Source organism: Chaetodon trifascialis, chromosome 3 (assembly GCF_039877785.1).
Source record: "Chaetodon trifascialis isolate fChaTrf1 chromosome 3, fChaTrf1.hap1, whole genome shotgun sequence".
NCBI classification, from domain to species: Eukaryota; Metazoa; Chordata; class Actinopteri; order Chaetodontiformes; family Chaetodontidae; genus Chaetodon; species Chaetodon trifascialis.
In genome coordinates this window covers 5,579,820-5,604,545 of record NC_092058.1, presented here as the reverse complement: position 1 = coordinate 5,604,545, position 24,726 = coordinate 5,579,820, and the positions used below count along the sequence as shown (strand labels likewise).

The 24,726-nt window shown below is 45.7% G+C and overlaps 1 protein-coding gene across 5 annotated transcripts in view; it reads right to left on the bottom strand.

Annotated features, from left to right (window-relative positions):
• Positions 1 to 812: 812 nt before the first annotated feature.
• The window catches only part of LOC139328621 (plasma membrane calcium-transporting ATPase 1-like), an 87,920-nt gene continuing 64,006 nt past the window's right edge, over positions 813 to 24,726 (bottom strand). For 2 of the 5 annotated variants that reach the window (XM_070958473.1, XM_070958475.1), the window contains 11 exons: positions 24,428 to 24,665; positions 22,830 to 23,009; positions 22,162 to 22,249; positions 21,851 to 21,957; positions 18,549 to 18,740; positions 15,291 to 15,504; positions 14,930 to 15,141; positions 14,492 to 14,599; positions 12,947 to 13,129; positions 7,686 to 7,899; positions 813 to 4,316 (listed from right to left, as the gene is read on the bottom strand). In XM_070958473.1, coding sequence (XP_070814574.1) covers positions 4,312 to 4,316; positions 7,686 to 7,899; positions 12,947 to 13,129; positions 14,492 to 14,599; positions 14,930 to 15,141; positions 15,291 to 15,504; positions 18,549 to 18,740; positions 21,851 to 21,957; positions 22,162 to 22,249; positions 22,830 to 23,009; positions 24,428 to 24,665 — 1,741 coding nt within the window. In that variant the 3' untranslated portion in view covers positions 813 to 4,311. The remainder of the gene's footprint in view (positions 4,317 to 7,685; positions 7,900 to 12,946; positions 13,130 to 14,491; positions 14,600 to 14,929; positions 15,142 to 15,290; positions 15,505 to 18,548; positions 18,741 to 21,850; positions 21,958 to 22,161; positions 22,250 to 22,829; positions 23,010 to 24,427; positions 24,666 to 24,726) is intronic. The other 3 variants (XM_070958472.1, XM_070958474.1, XM_070958476.1) reach the window with 2 other exon arrangements.

The window sequence follows — 24,726 nt, the reverse complement described above, 5'->3', positions numbered from 1 at the left end:
CCCCCATCACCGACACAGACAGCAGGTACACTTCATTCACTTATATGACAATATTTACATGGCGCTGACCGCAGGGGCGCAGGTGTGCCGTCAGATTCAGCAGTCGGACAAAACAGAGAGGAAACTCGCCATCGTTCGGAAGGTGCGTCTCATTTAGAGCCAGCGGACACAGGGCAGGAAGAGGAAGTGATGTCACGAGCGCTTTAACAGTCCTGCTCTCTTCCCAGGAAATGTTTCTGAAGTTGTATAAAATGGCGATGACACCTACAGCTGCAGCTGCGTCCCGCCACAGGCTCTGAATCCTTACGTGTCCGAATTTCATGACCAAATACAAAATTAGGAGCGAAGCTGGAAAATGTGCCGTCCTTTCCGTCTTAGACCGGGATTTAGACCTCACAACCTGGGGTCCAGGACGAGCCGAGTCATGATTGACTGACATTTGTAATGATCAAATGAGTGACAGAGAACATTTTAAATGATCAAAAGCTGTTCGGTCATTACGGGCTCTGCCAATGAGTTAAAGTTTCACCAAACACTCCCGAAACTCAAGACCTCCAGGCTGGAGTGGTTTGTTTTCTGACATGGGCCGGCTCTGCTTTGCTCTCTCGGTTTTGATTGGTCTGATGGGGTCGGAGCTCGTTTCGGACGAGGGCGGGCGCGCCCTTTCGAAGGAGGCGGAGCCTGAAGCAGGACACAGCTTTGATCTTCTATCAAGTTGTCAGCTCCAGTCAGTTGGAAAACAGCATCAATCCACTCGTTCAAAGAAATCAGTTGTAGAAGCTTCAAAGTACAGAAACAAAGAAACCCAGAGGTTGGATAAATAATTATACACTCCCATTTAATGTTTGATACAGTTAGCTGTATTCACGTTGCATTGGCTGAACTCTAATGGAGTTGGATAACTGCGAAATCACATAGCGTGTAGTGTATCAAAACATCTTAGATAAAGTGAATATACTCATGTAAAAGGGGGCTGATGAGAATAGATTGTTGAGACTCCAATTGAACGGCCAACAGGAAGTAAACAAGTCACTGCAGGTTTCTGAGCCCTAACATCAGGTGACCAAGACGACACACGTGGCATAAATATTTAGAGAGCTGTAAAAAGACAGAGTCCACGTTAGATCATGTCATTCATGTACTGTACTGTCACCAAACTCTTCAGCCTATACATATATATTCATATATCTCCAAAATATTAAAAAGTACTTAATATAAAAATACAGAAGAATTGTAAAAAATGAGCAAAACATTGAATTTTATATGAAAACCATGCAAGAAAGATTCCCCATTTAGTTAAACAGTAACTCTAAGACTCAGGAAAGCGAGGGAATGAAAGGGAAGTGGTCGGATGAGAGAAGCGCAGGCGAACTGCCACCCACTTTCTTTTCATGTAAACATTGTAGAGGTCCTTTAAACTTGGTTCGGCAGTGACGACTGAAGATTTTCTCCTTGCTTTTTGGTCATGTTTGGAGTAAAGGGCCGGGGTGGGGTGGGGGTGGGGGGTCGAGGGGTCGGGGGTGACAAAGTCCAAAGGAAACCTCGATAACAATGAGATAAAAAACAATACAGACAACCTATAAAATATGGCTCTGAGTTACATAGAAAAAGCTCATCAGAGGGGAGAGGAAGAACCTAGTTATGACAAAAAGTTGGAAATATGGCAGTAGTAGCACATTACTTCAATAACGTGTCCTAGTTCATAGCTTGATGGCTGCTAGTCAGACTAAGAGGGGATTAGACGCATCGCTGCTTCTGATTGGAAGATGATTCCTTCTTTTAAGACAGCGGACAACGGCAGGCAGGAAGTACTGAGCGGCAGCAGGGACACACAGTGGATTTAACTCTACGGGCTGACTGGTGACATCATCAGTCTCCCATAAACCTCGGTGCGGACGCCACGCCGACGCCTGTCGATCAAACACGGCCGAGCGGAGAGGGATGACGATCGAACGCCTCCTCCGCTGCCGGCCGTGTGATGTCACTGACGGCTGATTTCGTTTCTGTTTGGAAAATCTGACAAACGAGGGAACAAAAACATCAGAATTGGTACTAAGATTTGTCTTTAACACAGACAGACGGTCCAGACCCTGTTCAGAGACGCATTAACTTCCTGTCTGTTGGACTGAACTTCCTGCGCTGTGACCTGAAACAGACTCATCGATCGACGTTAAAAGGTCGTTCCCCTTTTAACGTCCTCTTAAAGCAGAATTTAGAGGCGTTTACGTATACAGTCAGCGGAAAGACACATGTGGGCACTAACGCTGAACTCGCTCTGGGGAGACGCAGCCCGGTGGACTGCAACCCAGATCGGAAAGAAGTAACTAAGATCTTTTATTTTGAAGGGACACAAGGATGAAAAGTTCTCTTCCTGTGGCCCAAATGACTGTGAGGGTCCACATGACATAAAGGTGGTCACCTGTGAGGACGGTGCAGGCAGTGGTTGGCGGGGGGGTCACCTCACAGTGTCACGGTCACAGGCTGTCATTTGTAGTTTTTATTGGTTGCCAGACTTCCAGAGGGCGGGTCTTATCTAATATGAGCCAATCGGGGGGAGAGACGGCAGAGAGACAACGAGAGAGAGGAGGGAGGAGGTGAGAACGCAGGAAAGAGATGCACAACGAAGGAAAACAGTCATCCCTGAATCAGTGTGGTTTAGTCTCTGTCCTCAGCTCAGCGCGCGGCTGTCGAATCCAGAATGAGCGAGTGGCGAGCGACACTTTGGGCGGTGAGTGGAGTTTCAGGTCCCTTTCTTGTTGTAGACAATCAAGGCATCCAGCGTTGTGTTGTGGCCCCATTTCATCAGTACTACATCTGCTGTGACGCCAGCAAGAAAGGCACCATGGCTGACCCCCCCCCCCATCTGAGCTGGGATGGGCTCCAGCCCCTCGACATGTACTCGTGTCTATCGCCTACAAGAGCGTCGATGTGTGGATGTGTGGAACACGCATACAGAGTATTTCAGAGCTTTAATGTTTCCTCTCTGTGAGTATTGACGGGTCTGCTTGTGTCTCATTGTGGTAACAGGATGTTCGGTCCTGCAGACAGGAAGTTAACGGAGCGCCGAACAGACGCTGCTGCAGACGAACACACACATGGTTGTCTGAACAGAATCTCAAATATTCATTCCTAAGTTATCATGCGACTCAACACGAATGAAACATAACATGCATCCTACTAGAGGGGGAAACTCGAACCGCACTCCTGTTTCCTATCGACACCGTGGACGCATTCGGGGAGGGGCAGAGAGACCCAGAACCTGGACTGGATGAGCTGAGGTCAGCCCCCGCTGAGCGGAGAGCGAGCCCTCGCTAATGTGGTTTGCAATTTTTGGGTAGTAAACATTCTGTCCTTCCACATGCAACACAGCAGCTAAAGAAAAACCAACACGTACAGACACGATAAAGGGAAGAACATGTTTTTAACAGTTGAACCTTGAAGACTGTAGTGTCACAGGACATTCTGAGGAGTCTGAATCAACCATCAATTAACAATCTTTAGAAACAAACGAAACAAAAAAAGGTTACATTTTTGCATTTGCCTAAAAATCTTCTGAACACCAAACCCGGCTGTTAGCTGTGTAGAGGAGCGAAAGCGTATGTACATGAGAATCACTGCACTCTCTGAAAAGTTCGGTGCCGTTTTGGAGAGCGTCACGCAGGAATGAAGCGAGTACAGAACACGACATGCTGCTGCGAGTCCTGCGAGGATCGAACTCGACGTAGTTTAAAAGCTTTTTAAAACAAACATCAAGTAAAAAATATACATGAATGGACAAGGACAGGCCTTCGGCAGCGGAGACGCTGGACTCCGCCCTCTGCTGATACGTGTGTGTGGTGGTGGAGCGACAAACTTACAGGCAGAGCGACGCCACAGTCAGTATGAAAAACACAACGTGGCAGGAATGACTGAGGGGGGGTGAAGACGAAGTGAAGCGCGAGTGTGTGCAGGATGAGGGGATGAGCAGAGTGATGACTCCCCTCCTCAGCGCGACAGTTCAGTTGGTGGGATGACAGATGATGCTGATAGAGAGGAGGGAGGAGGAGGAGGAGGAAGGGGGGAGGAGGAGCTCAGATGGATGGCTCGCGGCTGTGGGGGGAGGCGCTGGGCGGCTCTCCTCCTCCCTCCGCCCCAGAGGAGGGGCTAGGGAGGGGGTCGATCTCGTCTCCAGTCTCCTCGATGGGGGGGATGCGAGCCTCCTCCTCAGACATGGGGACGAACTCGGGATGGGCCATGAAGCTGTGGATGGAGCTACGGGACTCTGGGCTCTCCAGCCCCGCGTACAGGGAGCTACGGAACGCGTTCACCACCTTAATCTGAAAGAAAGAAGGAAGACAAGCGTCAGAGGAAGAGCGCAACAACAGCGAGTGTGACATCAAACAGGCAGCAGGGGCTGATGGGACACATGGCGGTCGTGCGTCTGAATCTGGGCGGGGAGGCGCAAACCACAAAACACAACGTTAACGAGGGAAACAGATGTCGGCCGGATGAGGACATGGTTGGAAATGAAAAATAATCTCCACAAAACATCAAAGCAAAAGGTAAAAAAAAAAAAACAACGTGATGTCAAACGGCAACCAAAAATCCACCAACAGGCGGCCGAACGTGGAGCGAATCACAACAGCTGCAACACACACATGCACGCACACACACACATGCACGCACACACACACATGCACGCACACACACACATGCACGCCCACACACTTTTTACCTGTAGCAGGAGTCACTGACTTTTAGATCCCACACTTAAATATTTAAATTATGTGTCCAAAAGTATGCGGACACCTGAAAATTACTTTGATGTGAGACATTTTCCGTCAATCTGCTGCTCTGGCAGCCTCCGCTCTGCTGGTTTCAGGCTTTGCACCAGATTTCGTAATCTCTTTGCAGGGATTTGCTCCCATTCAGCCATGGGAGCATCAGAGGTCCAACACTGATGCCGGGCCATCGGGTCTGGCTCACAGTCAGCATTGGAGTTCATCCCAAAGACGTGAAAGGGGTTGTGGTGGGGGCTCCGTGCAGGGCCATTGTCACATTGAAACAGGAAATGGGTTTCCCCAAACTGTTCAGATAAATTTAGAAGCACACTATTGTCTGAAACATGATTGTTTACTCTCATTAACGAAGCCCAAAGAACAGGAACAGGAAAAACACACCCAGACCAACATTTGGAGGCGGAAGGCTGTCCCTCAGACTTCTTCCTACTGTAACAGCGATTTCCTGAATGAAAATCCTCACGTTTGTCTCACCTGAAGCTGAACCTGCTCAAACCTCAAATAAAAGATCAGTCTGCCGGGACAGACTCTTCGGTCCTCACAGGGGACACGTGTCCTCACAATGTGGCTCAGGGTCCGGTCCTCCAAACACAAGGAACACACAGTAAACACTGAGGCTTGAAGCTGAACCTGCAGTCTGAAATGCATCCGTACTCTGTTCAGGTAGCTCCTGGTTTAAAGCGCAAGCTGCCTCCTTTCAGACTGTACTTCATCGGATTCAGACCTACGTTATTCATACTGGTGCCACAGGGCAAAAAATGGAGCCCTCTGTGAGACGAAGCAGTGTTGGGACACTACACGCTCCAGGCGTTCACTGTATTAATCCTTTGTGTTCATTTAATTAAACACAATCAGGAATATGCGTGATCACAACACGAACTGAAATAACAGATGGTTTTCACAGGGCCCCTCTAAAACACAAGGACCCATCCATGTTTATATTCTACTTCAGTGGTTCAAATTCACTGACAAAGCATCAATAATTCAAATATTGATGCATGAAAAATTATATATAAAAACCAAAAAACAACTGATATGCTGGAAAACAGTTCTTTCGGCCTCCTGGGGTCTGGAGCCCACTTTGCCAACTGGTAGTTCAGCCTTGATGGTATCAGCGCGAGAACACAACATGTTCAGTAGATACCCAGCCCCAGTAAGCAACACACACACGCGCACACACACACACACACACTGGGGAAAAACAACAAACACATGCACACTGTTAAGTATTTATAACAACGCTCAGAGTCAGAATCATTTTGTCCTCTAGCTGCTCTCTTCTCTCTGCCTTAAGTCGTTCCTCTGTCATGAATCCACAGAGGCTGCAGCTGATCACACTGATTTATACGCACCAGCAGACACTCTTCATCATAATTAATAACCCTGCAGTTCAAAGCTCTCTATTACTGAACCACAGGAGAGCTGCAGGCTGAGCACTGCAGCTTACAGCATGCATGCAACCATCACACGCACACACGCGCACACACGCAAAGCTCACAAGTTAAAAAGCTCTTGGCTGTTAAACCATGAGAGACTTGCTGAGCCTGACAGATTTAACCCTGCTCAGGATTAACCCATAAAATTATCTTGGTGCCCAGGCTGTCGCCTCGGAGAAAAGGAAAAAAAAACCAAAGAAAATAGAACGTGGATTTTTTTTCCTCTCTGTCACGAATCAGAGCGACGCACAGCTTCTTTCTCTTCTCTGTGGCCACGCGTACCAACAGTTACGATCTGTCATCGACTCGTCAGGCAGCAAGTCACATCAGGGTTAATAAGATGCATGTTAAAGAGTTTAAATCTCCACAACATGCAGGAGGAGAGGCAGCAGGCTGAGAGGGAGGTGATGAGAGGCGTTTGAAGAAAGTGGAGAAAGGGATTAAGATGGAGGGAAATAAAGCTACAGCAGAGGAAGGTGAAGCAGGAAGCACACAGAAACAGTGTTGGAGGTAGAAACACAGATCAGGTCGTCTGCAGGTTCATTTTTAGAGCGTTTAGGTGGTTTTCAGTTCAAGAATAAAGCTGGTCGTGTTCTGTATGTTTCCTGCTGTCAGCACGTGAAATGAAAAGACCTGTTTTTGTCTCGATTAAAGTTCAAGTGTGTCGGCTTTAGTGGCGTACCCTGAATACCCCTCCCCTTACCCTCCACCACAGTAAAAATGCAAAGTCCCTCTCTAGAGAAAGTGTTCGTCCATTCTGGGCTACTGTAGAGACATGGTGGTGCAAAATGGCAGACTCTGTGGAAGAGCGCCTGCTCCCTCTGTAGCTATAAAGAGGTCATTTGAACAGAGCCAGGCTAGCTGTTTCCACCCGTTTCCAGTCTTTGTGCTAAGCTATGCTAAGCTCGCCCTGACTCCAGCTCCACACTGAACACACAGACATGAAAATGGTTGTATTTTTAAATCAAAATTTGTGACACATTTCTAGCTATTTTGTCTGCTGATGAGGTTAAAGCATTCACAGCTCGGCTCGGTGTCCTCCCATTGTAGAAAAATACTGATAAATGTGTTTTGACCTACAAAAGTAACAAATAAAAGTGAGGTTTTAAGCACAAATTATGATGAAATACTAATCCTAATTCATCATCTTTGCTGCTAAGCGGTCGTTTCAGGGCTTCCTACAGTCAAACTGTAGCTGACGGTTACTTCAGGGCACATCAGTCACATCAGTTCCAGCTTCATGTAAATTACCACCATGTTCTAGCAGTCAGTTTTTTAGAATATTAGATAATCATTCAGATATTTCACATTAGCTCAGGATGTGCAGACACCTGCAGACGACAGAAACAGTGAGAGGGATTTAGTGCTGGTGAGTCACGCAGCGTTCAGTGTTTCATGCAGGTCAAAGAGAGAAAAAGAGAGTCCAGCCAGGTGAAGCGAGGTGTTAACTGGCCTCTCGTCACCGACTCACTGCCTGCAGTGGAGGAGGAAGCAGCAGCAGCAGCAGGGGGCGCAGCCCCGGCCGAGTTGGTGAGAGAGGAGGAGGAGCTAAGCCCTACGTGGGTGGGGCTAGAGAGAGTTTTGGCGGCAGTGGCGTCATTGTGCTGGCTGACGACGGAGGGCTGGCGGCGCAGGGCACCGGGCACCGGCGCCTGGCCCGTCTGGAAGGTATAGACCACATCCATCTGAAGGAAGGACAGCCACAACACACTGTTAGATAGCAGAGAGACAGAGACAGAGCGAGGAGACAGGACAGGACAGAGGAAACAGGAAGACTTGTGGAGAGGTTAGAGAAGGTGACGTTTGACAGTTTGGGCTTCGAGGGTCAGTAATCGTAGTTCATGTTTTAAAAGTGCAGCACAAACCGGACGGACAGAAGAAGCAGTTCAGGTAGAGGCGCTGGGACGTGAGAAAGCTGCTGCTTTCTGAAGAGGTGAGTATTAAACCAGGGCAGCGGTGTGTCCTGCTGTGTAGATACACTCACACATGCTGCCTTTAACAGCGTCTGTCCAAACACAAACGATCGACTAAGCTTATTAAAAGTGAGTCGGTTGTTTGATGCTCGTAAACAGGTTTCAGATAACACAAAACGGTCTTCACTGAGGCTTCAAACCTCTGGTACTGTGGATGAATGAGTCTTTGCATCAAGGACAGTTTAGTACAGTCAAGGACGTTTACACCTGCATCAGTGTGAGTGTGTCTGATCCAAATGAAAGAGGAAGACGATGAGAGAGATTCTTGTTTCTTTAGTGTTAGCATGTAGCATGTTCCACAGGAAAACCTCGACAGCAGAGAGACATTATAATCACCTTGACAGAAAGTGGGAACAGAGACACACATGGACATGAGACTGAAAAAAGACAAGGAGAAGTGCATGAGGAGAGATGAGGAGAAGAGGAGGAAAGTTTGAGGAAAAGCAGTCAGAGAGAGAGAGAGAGAGAGAGAGAGAGAGAGAGAAAAAGCCTTCATTTCGTTAGTGAAAGACAAAACGTGAAAATCCAGAAGAAGCTCCGACAGAACGAAGGGATGAAGGAAGAAACGGAACAATGAATAAAGAGCTTTTGAATCGGGCTGAAAGCACTTTGAGAGACGAAGACAGGAGGACGAGGAGAAATTGTGTCACTTTGAATGACTGATAAAGTTTCGGCAGCGAGGTGCTGCTTGTACCAATTATTCCCCCACTGTGTTTGACTGCCGAGGCGTTGAGCGGCACAACGCTGCCCACCAGGATTAGAGAGGAGGAGGACAGGAAGAGGAGCGTGGAGAGATAAGAACCTAATTAGCTTGCAGCCTTTCGTTACCTCCCCCTCCATCCTCCCATCCCAGGAGGATGACAGACTGATATTACAGATACACAGAGAGCTTCCTCTGTTCTTTACAGTGAGTCTGATGTTGGAGACAGACGAAGGTAAGAGCTTTATTTCTGTTCCTCCTCGCATCGCTTCCCTCTCTCAGGACGCTCTGCAGCTTCACAAAGGCCACACCAAAGTTGTTTTCCGACACTCGAATCAGAATCAGGTTTCCATCTTAGCTTGCCTGCATCTGAACGCCCGCTTAGTAGCTTCTGATCACATGATCTTACTCAGCTGATGGAGATGCTAAGTTGTCTTGGAGTTGTAGATATGTTATTTCTGAGCACTTGAAAGACTGCTCATCTATTTAAGAGCGCTGAGTGAGCTTTGAACCTCAGCTTTTTAACCTGACTAACCTTTTGGCCACATGCAAACAATCAATTGCTTATTTACACATTCAAGTTATGGAGCAACACTCTCATTTAGCTGGAGTCCTATTTCTGGTCATTTCTGGAGTCCATTATTTGCTCCCCTTCTAGCTTCGTTTTTGTTCTCCAACGACATCTAAGGGAAATATTTGGCTCTCTTTAGCAGCTAAATGCTCCACTTAGTTCATCCATTAGTCTCTAACTGTGTCTGTCTGCCTTTTAGTGCTAAGCAGGTCGTTGGTAGTTGCAGTTGGTTTTTAGAGTTTTCTCTGACAATTGCTTCCTGCTGCAGCTGAAAATAACACGACCAGAACAGTGAGAATGAACCAAAACAGTGAAGTTACTGACTGTATAGATAAACAATGAGCTTAAACTCACTATAAAGCTGTGTAAAGCTGAGGGGAGCTGCACATTCAGGTGATAATTCTACATAGCTTCATGATTATGAGCGACCTAGATGCATCGATTATCAACACTTTAAATTAAAAGTAAGTGTGATGTCTGAAGTGTCAGAAAACATACTGTTGGTTGTTTCTGGAAAGGTCACATTTGGAACAACATTAATACACCAGGAAAGTCTGATATTCTATCAGTTAGTCTGAGTCTGAGAGTTTTCAGAGTCTGTGTGAAGAAGCAGACAACAGAGAAACTCGAGAGGACGAAGCAGAAGGAGATATTAGTTATTATTAATTCAGATGTGTTCACCTTCCGGCCACAATAAGCACACGTTAGCCCACTGCTGAGAGGAGCACACCTGACATCTCTGACTGACTGCGTGTGTGTGTGTGTGTGTGAGCAGAGCACTGGCTGCTGTTACTGTAGGTGGGTGCTAGCATTGAGGCTAATGAACCCCACAGGGACAGAATGGGACTGCTTGTGGACATGCTAGGGCTCAGCGAGTGTTGATCTATTCTGTAGGAGGAGGACAACACACACGCACACACTTGTCTCACACACACACACACACACACACACACACACACACACACACACACACACACACACACACACACACACACCACACATACACACAGTCCCAGACTGCGATGAGTCATGGGGGAGGACAGCGCTGTGAAAGTGCTGCTGTTTACGTCCTCTGAAGAATAAAAGTATCCAATAAGCTTTTTGTCCCATGCCGGATGCCATCTTTAATTTCTGTGTTTAATAAAGTGGTTCTGTACTGAAGCTCTGCAGCAGAGTGTGAAATTAACTGGACAAGTGTTTTGTGAGTCTGTGTGTGTGTGTGTGTGTGTGTGTGTGTGTGTGTGTTAAATATGAGAAAAGAAAGCAGAATAATGTATGTTGCATATGCTCAGTTCACTCAGTTTGGCACAAAGACAGTGAAAACTGGCAGGATGAATCCACACTGAGGAAGTAACCTCTAATCCAAAATGCAGCTAAGATGCGGCAGGTTTTCAGCCGCTCTCAGCCTCGTCTGGTTTTCAGTTACATAAACACACTCAAGTGGAGACATTTTATCAGCTGCTTAGTTTGGTTTGTATGAAGATTTACACGTTTTTTTTTTCTTCTCTGCTGAGGACAGGAAACCCATTGTGCAATCCACCATCATGTCTGTGCTTGACGATGGAGATATCTTTCACTCCCACACGGCTAATTCCACCTTAAAACAACTCGCTGCAGCTCACCGGCGAGCCCTGCGGTTCATCGCCGCGCTCTGTATGAAAAAGTAGGCTGGTCCTCACAAGCAACAAAGAGAGAATTACAAGCTACATTTTTTCTTGCTACGTGTCTCCTGCTGAAGCTGCCTCAGTATTTATAGCTACTGTTCATCAGAGTTGATCCCAGGTCTGTTAAACTCTAATTACCCTCACAAGTAAATAATGAACTTGGGAAGACTTCCTTCTACACTGCAAAAAATCAGCTCTGGGAGACATTACTTCACATAAGGAAAATGATCTGCCACCACAACAGGAAAATCTAGCAAACCAAGAAAAATATCTAATTTCAAAGAACGCACAATAATCTGAAAAGCAGTGCAGTCAGACTCAAAACAAAGCAGTTTGTGTTTGTCAGCGTTGATCAAACAGCTTCATAATTCTAGAAAAGCCAGTCTCAAGCATTAAATGACAGGATTTCAGTAAGAAGTGTCTTATGAAGATAATTAAGGACAAAAAAGGCTGAAAGAAGTGAAACGCTCCGACAGGAAACTGCCTGGTGAGAAGATCCATCTCATCAGATCGACAGAGCTTCTGCTGCTTTGGTTTAAAAGGTTTTACAGTGTAGTTCCTCCGTTGGCACCTTAAATGCAGTTAATTACAAAGGACTTTAAAAATCAAAGTCTCGTCCTTTGAATGACTTTAAAGGTTTAATTTGGATCGTTTTGGAGGTGTGTGTGTTTCTGGTGCTGTCAGTGTGTGCCTTTGAGTGACTTGCTGTGTGTCTTATCTCAGCTCTTCTTCTGCTGTTACATGAGGTTTGACAGCATTTTATCGAATCCTTTCAAATCCCTTATCAAATCTTTTTTAGGCAGTTTTGTTTATTATGTTTTGTAGGCTGTTTTTAATTCACCCAGCGTCATATGTGAACCACAGAGGTCCGGCTCTGCTGAGAGGGCGGAGGGCTTCCAAACATATTTTATCACTGCTCTGTCATATTCATTAATCACGACTCCTTTTTGCTTCTGCTGTGAGGGAGAAGTGTTTGCTCCTCACCAGGGGCCTGCAGCAGCCACAGCAGCTTAAGTAAGACCAAAACAGTGGAAATAATATTAATTCTGCTTTAGCGGTGTCACACCAGCCCAACAGCAGCTTCTCAAGTTACCAAAAATGCCAAAAGATCTTCCTTCGACGTGACGGGAGGTTGATAAATGTTGTGTTTATGTCATTTGATCAGTCAGTCTGGTTGAGGACGGAGTTATCTGATGGTCTTCTTCGATGACGGACTACATGAGATGATACCAGCACTGTTCACCTCTGTCTGCCGTTGGGTTGTAATCACGTTGTCTGACTCATTAAACATTAAAATCCGAGCAGGATATTTTGTTTTTCTTCGACATTATCATCGGTGGTTTCTGTATTTTGCAGAAATCATTATACCTGCTACTTTTTTATAATCTTCTAAACTTTAGAATCTTTTCAAGACCTCGTGTTTACTCGTTTCAGTCCAAGAACCCTTAAGATCTTTGGAATAAATGTATCCACGATGGCCCACGCTAGTTATTTAAGCTATCTTCTCCCAGCCTACAGTTTGAATATGTTTGGACTGAAATGGACTGCAGCGCTTATAAACTGTCAGAAATGTTTCTTGTGAATTAAATCTCGATGAAATACGACGACTCTGCTGAGAATGAAGGCGAGGAGGCCGAATTTGATTTAAAGTTTGTCTGTGATTAGAAAGTCGTCTTTTTTCTTCCAGAGCCTCCTTCATCATTTGACAGCTGATGCTTTCTGCAGCGCTCATGACACAGCAGACATTTGAGTCACGGCATCTCGGAAACGACATCAGGAAAACCTTAAAACGAAAAGTGTCACCGTGAGGCGCGGCGGTCGTACCTGCGTCTGGATGCGGTTCAGACCTCTGAACCAGAGGATCTGGCCTCTCCTCAGCTCCATCTCGGCGTGGTCGATCTCGTCGGCGCCCTCCGTCAGCTCCTCCTCGTGGATCTCCTCCTTCGTGATGCCGTGGCCCGCCTCCTTCAGGAACTTCAGGTGGTGTGTGGGGATGGCCGAGATCAGCTGACGGTGACAAAATGAAAACATTGCGTCACTCCAGTTTCCTGGTAATGGTTAGTCCTACTGAGCCTGTGGACACAGTTTAAGTAACCCTGATGACATCACGGTGACATCATCAGGGTTACTCAGCTTTGGCTCTGAGAGAACTTTATAGTAAAAAGCCTTCATTACTACGTCACTACACCAGTTGCATTATGGGAAATGCAGGATTTGCTTGGATCTTTTGGACCCGTTCAGGGACTAAACGTTAGGATATCTCATCCTCCGCTGCTTCAGCCTCTTTTTAGTCTGACACTAAATCATCAGATTTTCCCTTTAAGAGCAGCGATGAAGTTTTAAAAAATGATGCTCAACTGCTTTTTATCAAAGAAATGTGAACTATTCAACTCTATTTTGGTCAGTTTTTCATATTACTGCAAACTTTTTTTTTTTTTTGTAATTTATTTTACATCAATTTAATGTCAATAAAACATTTGAAAACCACTGGAAAGAAAAAAGCATCAGTCTTGAGAAAAATGATTATTTTTGGACGGAAACTCTGAACGATGTATTTTCTTTTGCTGATTTATTTTCTTCACTATCACTCTGTTGACATATTTTATTGTGTTGTTAATCAAACAGACATCTGATGTAATGGGAATATGCTGTTTTTATACTGCATCACCTGTAAAGTTGGACTGGTTTGTGTATTGTTGTTTGTTCGTTGTTCAATTAAAACAGCAGAGACAGACACACCCAGCCTCCTGCTGCAGCTGCACATCAGCTTTTGATTTTTCTGTCACCTTCTCTCTCTCTCTCTGTTAGAAACAAAAGGAGTTTTACCTCTAAAATAAATCACAGACCTCGGATCAGTGTGTTCCTGTCAGCATCTTTCTGTCTCTCTGTTCTCTGTCTCTGCCCTCCAGCTGAACCCACCAGCTTCTTATGTCTGAACTTTTTTTTTCCTATAATGTACACTCTCTAAGCCTGTGTGTGTGTGTGTGTGTGTGTGTGTGTGTGTGTGTGTGTGTGTGTGTGTGTGTGTGTGTGTGTGTGTGTGTGTGAGACCAGGATCGTGCATGTGTTGGTGTGTTTGAGTGTGTCCACAGAGGGACGGACACGCTGGGTTTGTTTTCCCTCTTTGCTCGTAAACAGGAGTCGCGCTGCTTTCATGTGCCGAGCTCATTACCATGGCGATGGTTGTGATGGCAACCCCGCAGCAGCGCGAGTGTGACAGGCTTCCACACACCTTCATCCGTCTCTCTTACTGTACCCACCTCTTCATCTTCGTCTCAGTGCGTGTTGTTTGAACTCAGATTTTTCGTGTTTGAATGCTGTTCGTTCAGAACAAAACGTCAGCGGTTCTGGTTCTGGTTCTGGTCTCACCTGTCCCCACAGCAGCTCTCCCACACCTATGAACACACACCACAGCCACTGATCGATGGTCAGAGCCGTGCAGGAGAACGGCTTCCCTCCGAACTGAACGATGATGATCTGAGGAGGAGAAACACACGCGACACGTGAGCTGAGTGAACTTCGGTTTAATCCCAGACCAACAATGAACTAACAAGCATCGTCTGTGTATCCAGGGCCTGATACATCTCGCTCCTCTGCGCCGTAGAGCTCCATTAAAAACACATCAGTGAGTCACACTGTTGCACTGGGTGACATGTTCCTCCATTACTGTGAACACACTAATTTATTTTGACTCCATCCCACATTCGCCACCCCACTGCAGGACATATTCAACAGAGCGCCAAATGTGTGTTTGGGAGTGACTGCGTCAGATGATGATGATGATGATGATGATGATGATGATGTTACCTGCAGGGCGAAGGTTCCCAGTACCACGCTGCAGAAGATGGGGTTCCTGTAGACGCCCTCGAACACGTTCCTCTCTCCGTGGATCTTCCTGGCATTGATCTCGTTGAAAAGCTGCATCATGACGAACACGTTGAACACGATGGTGTAGTGCTCCGACGGCGGTGCGTGCAGGGGGGAGTTACGGCCGCTGTCGATGTCGAAAAACTTCTCACCTGAGAAACAAAGTGGAAACTTAAAGATCTCAGAGCCCAGAACAGACTGACGATTCCTCCACTGAGGGAACCGAGCAGGCAGGTTCTGGCTGAATGGCTCGTCTGCCTTCTGCAGCTGGAGTTTTCCCTAGCAGTGTTGTTAAACTCACCGGCGAAGAGCAGTGTGAAGATGATGACGAGCTGGTACACGGCGTGGCCCAAGATGTTCTTCATCATGGTCCTGGAGATGAGGGGCTTGTCGCGGCCGTAAGGTTTACGTAACAGCAGAGACTCGGTGGGCGGCTCGGTGGCCAGAGCCAGAGATGCCAGAGTGTCCATGATGAGGTTGACCCAGAGCATCTGGACGGCCTTCAGCGGAGAGTCCTGCAGGAGGATGAGGAGAGCTCAAGAGTTAGCAAACAAATGACAGGAAATCATAATCCATCTTGTTCTTGTGTTATTGTGCACGTTGTGTGCGATACAGATTCTGGATAAGTGATAACTACATAGCTTACATACCATAAGAGACAGATTACATTGATCGAATGACATCATTTTCAGCATACTTGAACCCTCCTTCACCTCAGTTCACTTTGCCCCCTGCAAATTTGTCTTTGCATTGTCTTCACATGCAGTCACGCCACCTCTAAAATTCACTTCACATTTAGTCTGAGTGTCACTTCCTGATGATGTGATGTCTGCAGCCTCTGGTGGTGTCTGCCTTTGGACCCCAGCCAGGCCAACACAAAGAGATCTAAACACATTTTTGTACATGGAAGCTGAATGTATGTGTAGAGTGGATGTTAAGGCATTGAGATCTGAGGTTAACAGTCAGGACTGAAAAAGTCTCTGCATGTTTTTCAAGACAAAAATAATAAAAACATGTTTACATTTTTTTGCTTCCCCATTCTCAAACTTGTAGTTTTTGGACCCAACCACACCGACTCAAGTGACATCACTTGAGGCAGTTTTTAGTCGCAGCTCCCTCAAGAGCACAGGTCTCAAACTGATTCCACAAAGAGCCAAGTGGCTGAAGGTTTCCTTTCCAACCAAGCAGCAGCACACCAGACTTGACTCACTTCATCAGCTGATCTCAGTCTTCAGACAGCTGATTGGTCAGACTGCGTGCTCTTGATTGGTTGGAGGAAAAACCTGCAGCCACACGGCCCTTTGTGGAATGAGTTCGACACGCCTGCTCTAGAGCCTCCAGAGCCAGGACCTCCACTGCAGTAGTGGAGGTCCTGTAAACAGACTGTGATGTGTAGAACTGGTGGAGCTGCACTCCAAGTGTCTTTAGCAATATAGAGTTTTAAATGGCATTCCTATTTTCATGATTATACTGCCATCATTAAGCACCATAAGCTGTTATATCACAGTGTGCTGTCTGCTAGACTGATTCAAACACATATAAATGCAGCATTTACACACACACACACACACACACACACACACACACACACACACACACACACACACACACACACACACACACACACACACACACACACACACACACACACACACACACACACACAAACTTCATAGGACCCCTTCCACTTCTGAAACCAAACCTACGCCGATGCAACATCCCTCTGTACGTACGATAAAGACGAATCAGTTTACCATCTTTTAATGATCTGTGCCAACATGTCAGCGGCCTAAAAGAAACCACGCCACTGATGATCAGTGAGTATAAACACACCACAGAGACCACAGACCTGCTGAGCCCCTGTTATATTTCAGGATTATGATGGTGACGTGTTGCCATGGTTTCAGGCTGTATCTTAGCCTACTTTGTGCTCTCTGCTCTGTAGATGAGTTAGTTATCTGTCCTGCCAGCTGTGAGCCTTTCAATTAATACACAGCCGCAAGTTACTTCTTTTTATTGTGTCAGGAGTTCTGTTTCCTGATTAGAGACACATTATGAAACAAAAAAATGTGACCCGGCTGCGTCGCCTCCTCACAGCTCAGAGACGGTCACGTCAAACTAAAAAAATGACTCCATACCAACGTTTAGCCTGGTTCTGCTGAAAGACTGAAGCTAAGCAGGTGTGGACTTGGCTAATTCTTGGATAGGAGCCCTGGAAGTGGTGTTGGTGGGCCAGCAGGGGGCAGCCTTCCCTCTGGTCCGGATAAAAATCCCTATGCAACAGTGCAGTGATGGCTTTGCTGGAGGAGACACCGTCCTTCGATGAGACACATCACAGACGTCCCGACTCACTCACTCATGGCACTTACAGCAAAGAGGAGGGGGTTCCTCTGCGTCATGGCAAAATTCCCGACTTTGTGCCCTCCATCTGGCCACCTAATCATCTCCCTGTGTAACTGGCTCAATGTTTCCCCTCCTCTCCACCTCAAGCTGATGTGTGGTGAGCGTTCTGGCACAAAATGGCTGCCGTGGTGCTGCATGTGGTGGTGGTTGAGGTGAGCGTCCCCCTTCCTCCTCATGAGTTTCATGATAAAACACTATGTAAAGGTATCATTACTAGTTTCATTGCTTCTGTGGAGATTTGATCAAATCAGCGAGCCTCAAAATGTAATATAACTATCGAGCTTCAGTTCACGCTCAGTCTTCAAAGTCCACACAGAAGGCAGAAACACTGATTTACTGACGCTGAGCAGACTTCAGCACAGCCGCCATATGCTGCACGACTCAGTCTCTGGTCTCTTTATTTATCCTCAAGTTCTCATCTTTTCAAGTTCACATTCATGTGCAGCCTGAATCAGGTTAAATCAGCCGTCTGACGGCTGGGACACGAAACATTTAAACCTGAAGATATTAAATTCTGACTTTATGGATGAAAACTGGACTTTTTCTGTGTCTCAGCTGTTAAATTGACCTCACGTTAAGACACGTCTCATCTTTTAGTTTTAACAACTTCAGGCAGGAGGGTCAGAGGGTTTAGAAAAAAATAGATTTCCTGTTTTTTGTCTCTAAATGTGTCTGGAGGGACTTTTTTTAACTCTTTAGTTAACTAAGAGTAAACAGTCATGCTAGCAGCTATGTGTGGCTATATTTAGGCACAGTGGTGCTTTGACCTAAAAGTTAGCATCAGCATGCTAATATGCTAACATAGTCAATGCTAACATGCTGATGTTCAGCAGGTACATCTGTTACCATGATGACCATCTTAGTTCAGAGAGTTAGCATGCTAACATTTGCTAATTAGCATTCAACACAAAGCTGTGGCTGATGGGAATGTCGTTTGTTTTGCATAAACCAAAATATCAGACACGTTTACATTTTGATCTGATGACAGATGAATTTTGACCTTGATTGAAAGTTGGATGATCACCAAAATTAGAACAATTTAACCGCAGGAGGAGACGAATGTCTGAACTAAATATCATGACAATGTGCGGGTGTGATGACACCTGTGCAGTAATCCCACAACAACATCAGACTCAGCGTGTCGCCTTCAGCCTACCTGTGTGATGCAGGCGCCGGTGAACGCCACGATGACGGCCACCACGTTGACGGTCAGCTGGAACTGCAGGAACTTGGAGATGCTGTCGTAAACGTTCCTTCCCCACATGACGGCCTTGACGATGCTGGTGAAGTTGTCGTCGGTCAGGATGATGTCCGACGCCTCCTTTGCCACGTCTGTGCCAGCGATTCCCTGACAAGAAGCAGAGGGGGACGGTCAGATCTTAGATGGAAACTGACCCTGAAATCATCTTTGACTGAAACTACAGAAGGGCTGATTTTTAAGTCTTCAGTATGAACCAGTTACTGATGACGTGCATCTCATATCAGAATGAACGTAGACGGAGGAATCAGCACATGAGCTGCAGCATCTGATCACTGGATCAGAAAGAATCCAGATATCAAACAGTATCTGCTGGTCAGAACCTCAGATGCCGTCTAAAAGAAAAACGCGGAATTTGGTTGTTGTTGAGAATTATCTGATCCACCGATCAAATGCATTTTTCATTTTGTGCTTTCAGAAACAGAATAAATCAGATATTAATACAATTCTCATCATCATCATTATCTGTGCTGCAGATTTGGGCTGAATGACACTTCAGGCTACATCATCATTATTGCATTGAACATTACTGTCTGTTCTTCCCTCAGATCCCATTTGGATTTTTCCAGTCTTTGATAGAACAATAATTTACTTTTGTAGCAAGGCTGCAAAGTCAGAACATAAGATTGTCTCTCTTCTCTCTCTAAACCGGACAGAAAGGTCCAGCTGGAGCTGCTGGAGGTTCACGGGAGGCGGACAACTCATTATTTTTGGTGGAGTTTAATGTGACTGCTTCCTGTCTCTGCAGGACAGAGCTGCTGTGCTCAGGACTACAGCCTCGGCAGTATTACTCTTCAGTACCTGCAAAGCAGTATGACAGATACAAGGGAGAGGAGAGGGACAGACAGACCAGCTGCTCAGTTCAGGGTGGATTCAGTTGAAATAAACTTTTTCCGACGCAGTTTTCTTGGAGAGAACAACTTTGGCCAGACGCCCGGTGATTTGAGCTTAACACACCTGGTTTATTTAACTAAAGTGAGCATATTTTTAAGCCAATCAGCTGACTCAGTGGTGGAAATGAAGCAGGAGAAGCAGACTGGTGCTCAGAGAAACATCAGAAGCTGTGATGTGAGTCGCCGTGTCTCTCTGCAGTGTCAGACGCTCCCACACAGACGGAGGAGGATCGCTCTGCTTTCTAACCGAACAGCTGATAATTGAACAGCAACACTTGGGTGCTAACTGAAAATATTCCAAAAGGGACACATTAGGACAGGAAGGGCACTGGTTTAAATCCCCAGACTGCCTCTGAGATGTGTTTAGGAACAGTAACTACTGTCTGCTGTTTGACAGCACAGCAGCTGCTCAGCAGCCTGCAGGAGATGCGGGTGTTCAGACGACTTTCCTTCATAAATAAAGGTCACAGCAACACACGGAGGAGGCAGCTGATGTTACTGAGCTCATCCACAGGCCCTGCCCTGTGTTTTTAATTGATCATCAGTGCTTCAGTGTAACTCTTTGTGCTCTGATGGCAGCTGGGAGAAACAACGCAATGTGAAACTTTTCAGATCAAACACAACAAATGATCAGAGCCAACATCAGCAGCAGCTGGATCATTAATTGATGACAAACACTCTGGAAATGAGCAGAGCTGCTTCAGGTTTCCATCTGGCTCTTTGTCTCTACTTCAACAGTATTTCTCAGGTAAACCAGGTGCTGCTGCTGGTTCACGACTGCATCAGACGGCACAAACCACTTATTTACAGCTGTAATCACAGTCACTGTATGTCTTAGCTTGGTGTTTAATAACTGATTGTTTTGAGACTGTGAAGACCTGTCAGAAATGTATAATTTGGCATGTGAATGATACACATGTTCAAGGAATACAAGACCAACGTTGATGAGACACTCTGAGCTTCAGTTGTGTCACAAAATGAGTGAAACAAAAACAATTTTCATGGATTTTTCTCATTCCAACTTTACATTTTACTTTGGGATGAGCATGTTTTGAGGGTTTTGGCACCACCATTCCCATCATGCTTTGGGTGATGTTAACATGGACTGTTTCCACTGAGTCAGTCAGTTAGCTGTGGGCTACACATGAGCCCTGAAGTTGTGGGCAGTCTGAAGTTATTACCGTCACTCCCAAACGTCTGTTTGGTTTATCCATGTGTGGAGCGGCGAGGTCACATGTCAAATGTCAACCCTGTTCTGTGCTCATGTAGTAAACACTTTTGACAATGAGCTGGCTGAAATGATACTACATTATAAGACACTACAAAAAACACTAACACCACTGAGGGACGGGGGGAGTGGACAGGTCTCCACGCAGGGGGAGGAGGTGGAGGATTGACCTCCCTGGGTTCTAGTGGGGCTGGTTTAACCTGGCTACTCTGTTGGTTGCTGTTATGTTTATTGGTCAACCTTTACTGAAAGAAAATTTATTCTAATATTCACCTGTCAGAGATGTAAACTGCCCTGATTTTACTAATTTCTCTGTCGGCTCTGTGTGCAGATGTGTTACTAATAAAAAAACACACATCAGACTGTGCAAGCCGGGTAAAGGGCCGTACCTGTGTGTAGCAAATTGTAGCTACTAAACTCCAAATGTTGAGAAAACAATGTTTCCACTTCTGGAACACATGCTGCATCATCTTAGATGATCAGACGCATTTTTCTTTCATTTCATGGAGCCACTGGTTCTATATTCATTTCCATGCGGCATAGAAAATCTAATGACTCTTGAAACTTATGTGAGCTGTCTCCTCCATCACAACAAACCAAACTTTACAGATGATCAACACTGATAATGTAACTGTGACAACAATGAACACAGACATGATGTTCGCTGTGATGAATCATTCAACTTAAATAAGTTTGTAAGACTTTTTTTGAGCTATTACTTGCTGTATAAATGACAGACATAAGCCGACGTCATGAATAGCAGGACCAGCCTCCCCGTTGTCCCTCTCTGTGCTGCTCTTTGGAGAATAAGCAGACCTGACTGTGCTGATGAGCTGAGGCACCCAAGCTCAACACTTATTGATTTATTATTCCATTTCACAGCAATCTTAATGATTTGATGGCATTAAACTCAAATTATTGTGGATGATGTCTAGAGAAAATACTTATTTCATGGCAGCATTAGAAATGTAATTAAGTCAAAGGTTTTCTTCGCTGTTGGTAATGAAGCAGAACGGCAGCAGCAGATGAGTGAGGGAAAAAACAACAACAAAAAGGTAAAAGAATGAAGCTGTGCTTACCATGGCGAAGCCAACATCAGCTTTCTTGAGGGCGGGGCCATCATTGGTACCGTCTCCCGTCACTGCCACCACCTGCCGGGTTTCACCCACCGTGCTGTCAATGATACCTGATCAACAGAGCGGAAAGAAAAAAACAAAAAACACCTCCATGTCAATGAGTTTATGAACATTTCAGAAAACACATAACTTTAAAACCAATAAGAGATGTGGCTTAAAAATGAAGGACAAATGAAGACATATGGGCAGTAAAACAACGTAAACAGGATGCAGTACACCTCAGACAGCACCGAGTCCTGTCAGAATGAACCCACCTTTGACCAGAGTGTGTTTGTCTGTCGGTGAAGAACGAGCCAGGACGCGAAGCTTCGGCCAAACTTTGTCCAGACGCTCTTGTTCCACCTGGAAACGTAAACCATGAAAAGAAGTTTCATGAAATTCTGTCTACACAACACATGAGATGTGGTGGTGTAACAATGTATTTTATTAAAGATAATATCTCCTTATCAGATTTCTTAAACTCTCTTAAACAGAGAAAGTAGTTGTGCTTTCTTGTGTGAACTGGCCAGCATGCTGTATGAAACCAGCTGTCTGTCTGTTACCACAATAACAATCCAACAATCATTTGACATCTGATTGGTTGTGTGGCAGGTGTGGCTGCAGGTGCAAACACCTTAGCGGTTACAAGTTTCTATCATTAGTTCCTGACATTTGTAACTGTTTCAATGACGACAGTAAGAAGTAACTTCCATCTGTTTTGAAGTTTAAGTGTCTCCCACCATATGATAACACTAGCTTACACACAGCTGCCTAACAGCCTGCTGAAATGTGCAGTTTCTTGCTAACATGTTAGCGACAAAGACTTGATAAACCAAAATTACATCCAGGCTCGGCTGCTGCGATTTTTGAACTACCACAGCTTTGGGTCAAATTTTAATAACCTACGTGTTGGCTTTGTCAAACATGTCTGTCCTCGTCTCACCTCTCCCTTGTCGTTTCTGATCTGCTGGTTGAACTCTTTGCCCTCCAGACACAGGAAGTCCTCACCGGGCTGAATGATGCCACACTTGGATGCGATGGCGCGGGCAGTGTTGATGTTGTCTCCGGTGACCATACGTACAGTGATGCCTGCGCGCTGGCACTTAGTGATAGCTTCAGGTACCTAGAAAGAGTGTCAGAAAAAAGAAACATCAAAAGGTCAGAGAAACTTTGTAGCGTCTGTTCCTGATTTTAATAACAAGAGGCTGAAGGACGTTTACTCATCAAACCAAGAGAGACACTGTCTGTTTGGGTTTATTTTGATAAAACAGATTCAGGAGCCGACATGTGGGACTCAACTCATCTAGTAACAGCAGCAGCAGGTTCTGCCTGACATCCCATTGCTATTTTTCATCCAATCCCACTGGAGAACCTCATTCATCTCAGAAAGAAAGAGTGAATAAAGAAAGATATAGTATAGGTGGACCTCCTTGGGGAGTCCATGGTGACATAATGGTCAGCTGACAATCAGAAAGCTGCGGGACACTTCGTCTGCTCATCAGGTGGCTCAACTGGCATTTGATGGAGACCAACAGGAGTTCTCTGCTTGCTTGTTTATTATATCTTTGATTTATGCTGAAGGAAGCCTTGACCTGTCACGGTGGGCTTCAGAGAGGGTCACCTGACACCCCTGCGACACAGAGTGCAGAGGAAGCAGAAGGCAGAAGAATCAGTCAAGGTTTTCAGCTGATCTTTGGGCTCTGCTCTTTGATGGTGGAGTTAATCCCTTATACAGTTTCAGTGTTTGTACAGATAGAGTTCAGACGACATGCTGTCAAGTCGGAGCCACATACATATTTCATGCAGTACAATATAAACATAAAGAATTATTTTATGCCTGAAAGCTAAAATATTCCCAAGATTCTTGTGTCCATCACATCATAGGCTGTGTGGAGACAAACATGGAGCTTGTGGCTGACTCCCGCTGCTCTACAGTTATTTCCATCCTGTCTGTGATCTGTGTGCTCTGACATTAAAGCAGCAGGCAGCGCTGACGCTTTCTGGGCTTCATTACAGGCTTCATTTAACACTTCAGAGCATCCAGACTCTGCACACCTGACCAGGACTCACTCCATCCTCATATTAGGAAAATACTGTTTGGGTATTGAGTGTTTTCACCCCAACATCACATGACCATGAGCTGTCAGATCAGCTCAGTTAGGTGCTTGATGTGGATGATCCTGTTGAAGTCTGTTGTGAAGTTGTAAAGTCGTAAAGCCCCTTTCACACATTCAGTCTCTGCCTGAAATGTTCAGGAACATTTCCTGCATGGGGTAATCAGGGATCGATATTCAGGGAAATCTCTATCGCCAATTTCCCACCTCGAGACCTTGTAACATGTCAGGGAAAATGCCGGTGTGGCTGTGTTGTGAATGAATGCAGTAACAGCTGGCAAAAAAATGTGGTGTAATGACATTTCAACATTAACATCTAACACTTTTGAACAGGTTTTCGAAGGTGATTAATGATTAATTATCAACACCTCTACTTTCCAGACATGAACATAAGCAGCATCAGTTAAGACTTAAATCTGCTCCGTACCTCAGGTCTGACGGGGTCCTCGATGCCGACCACGACGATGCAGGTGAGATCGTTCAGGATGTCGTTCTCATTGTCCCATTCCGGCTCTCCGGCCTCAGCTGGAAAGTCCCTGTAAGCCACGCAGATGGTCCTCAGCCCGTCGCACGCCATTGGCTCAATCACCTTACGCACCATCTCATCACGGTCCTTAGGCTTGAAGACACGAGGCTGACCCTGGGCGTCCAAGATACGAGAACATCTGGGAGAGGAGTGAGATCATTAGGTAGAGTAAGAAATGCCATCCATTACCTGTCTATCCA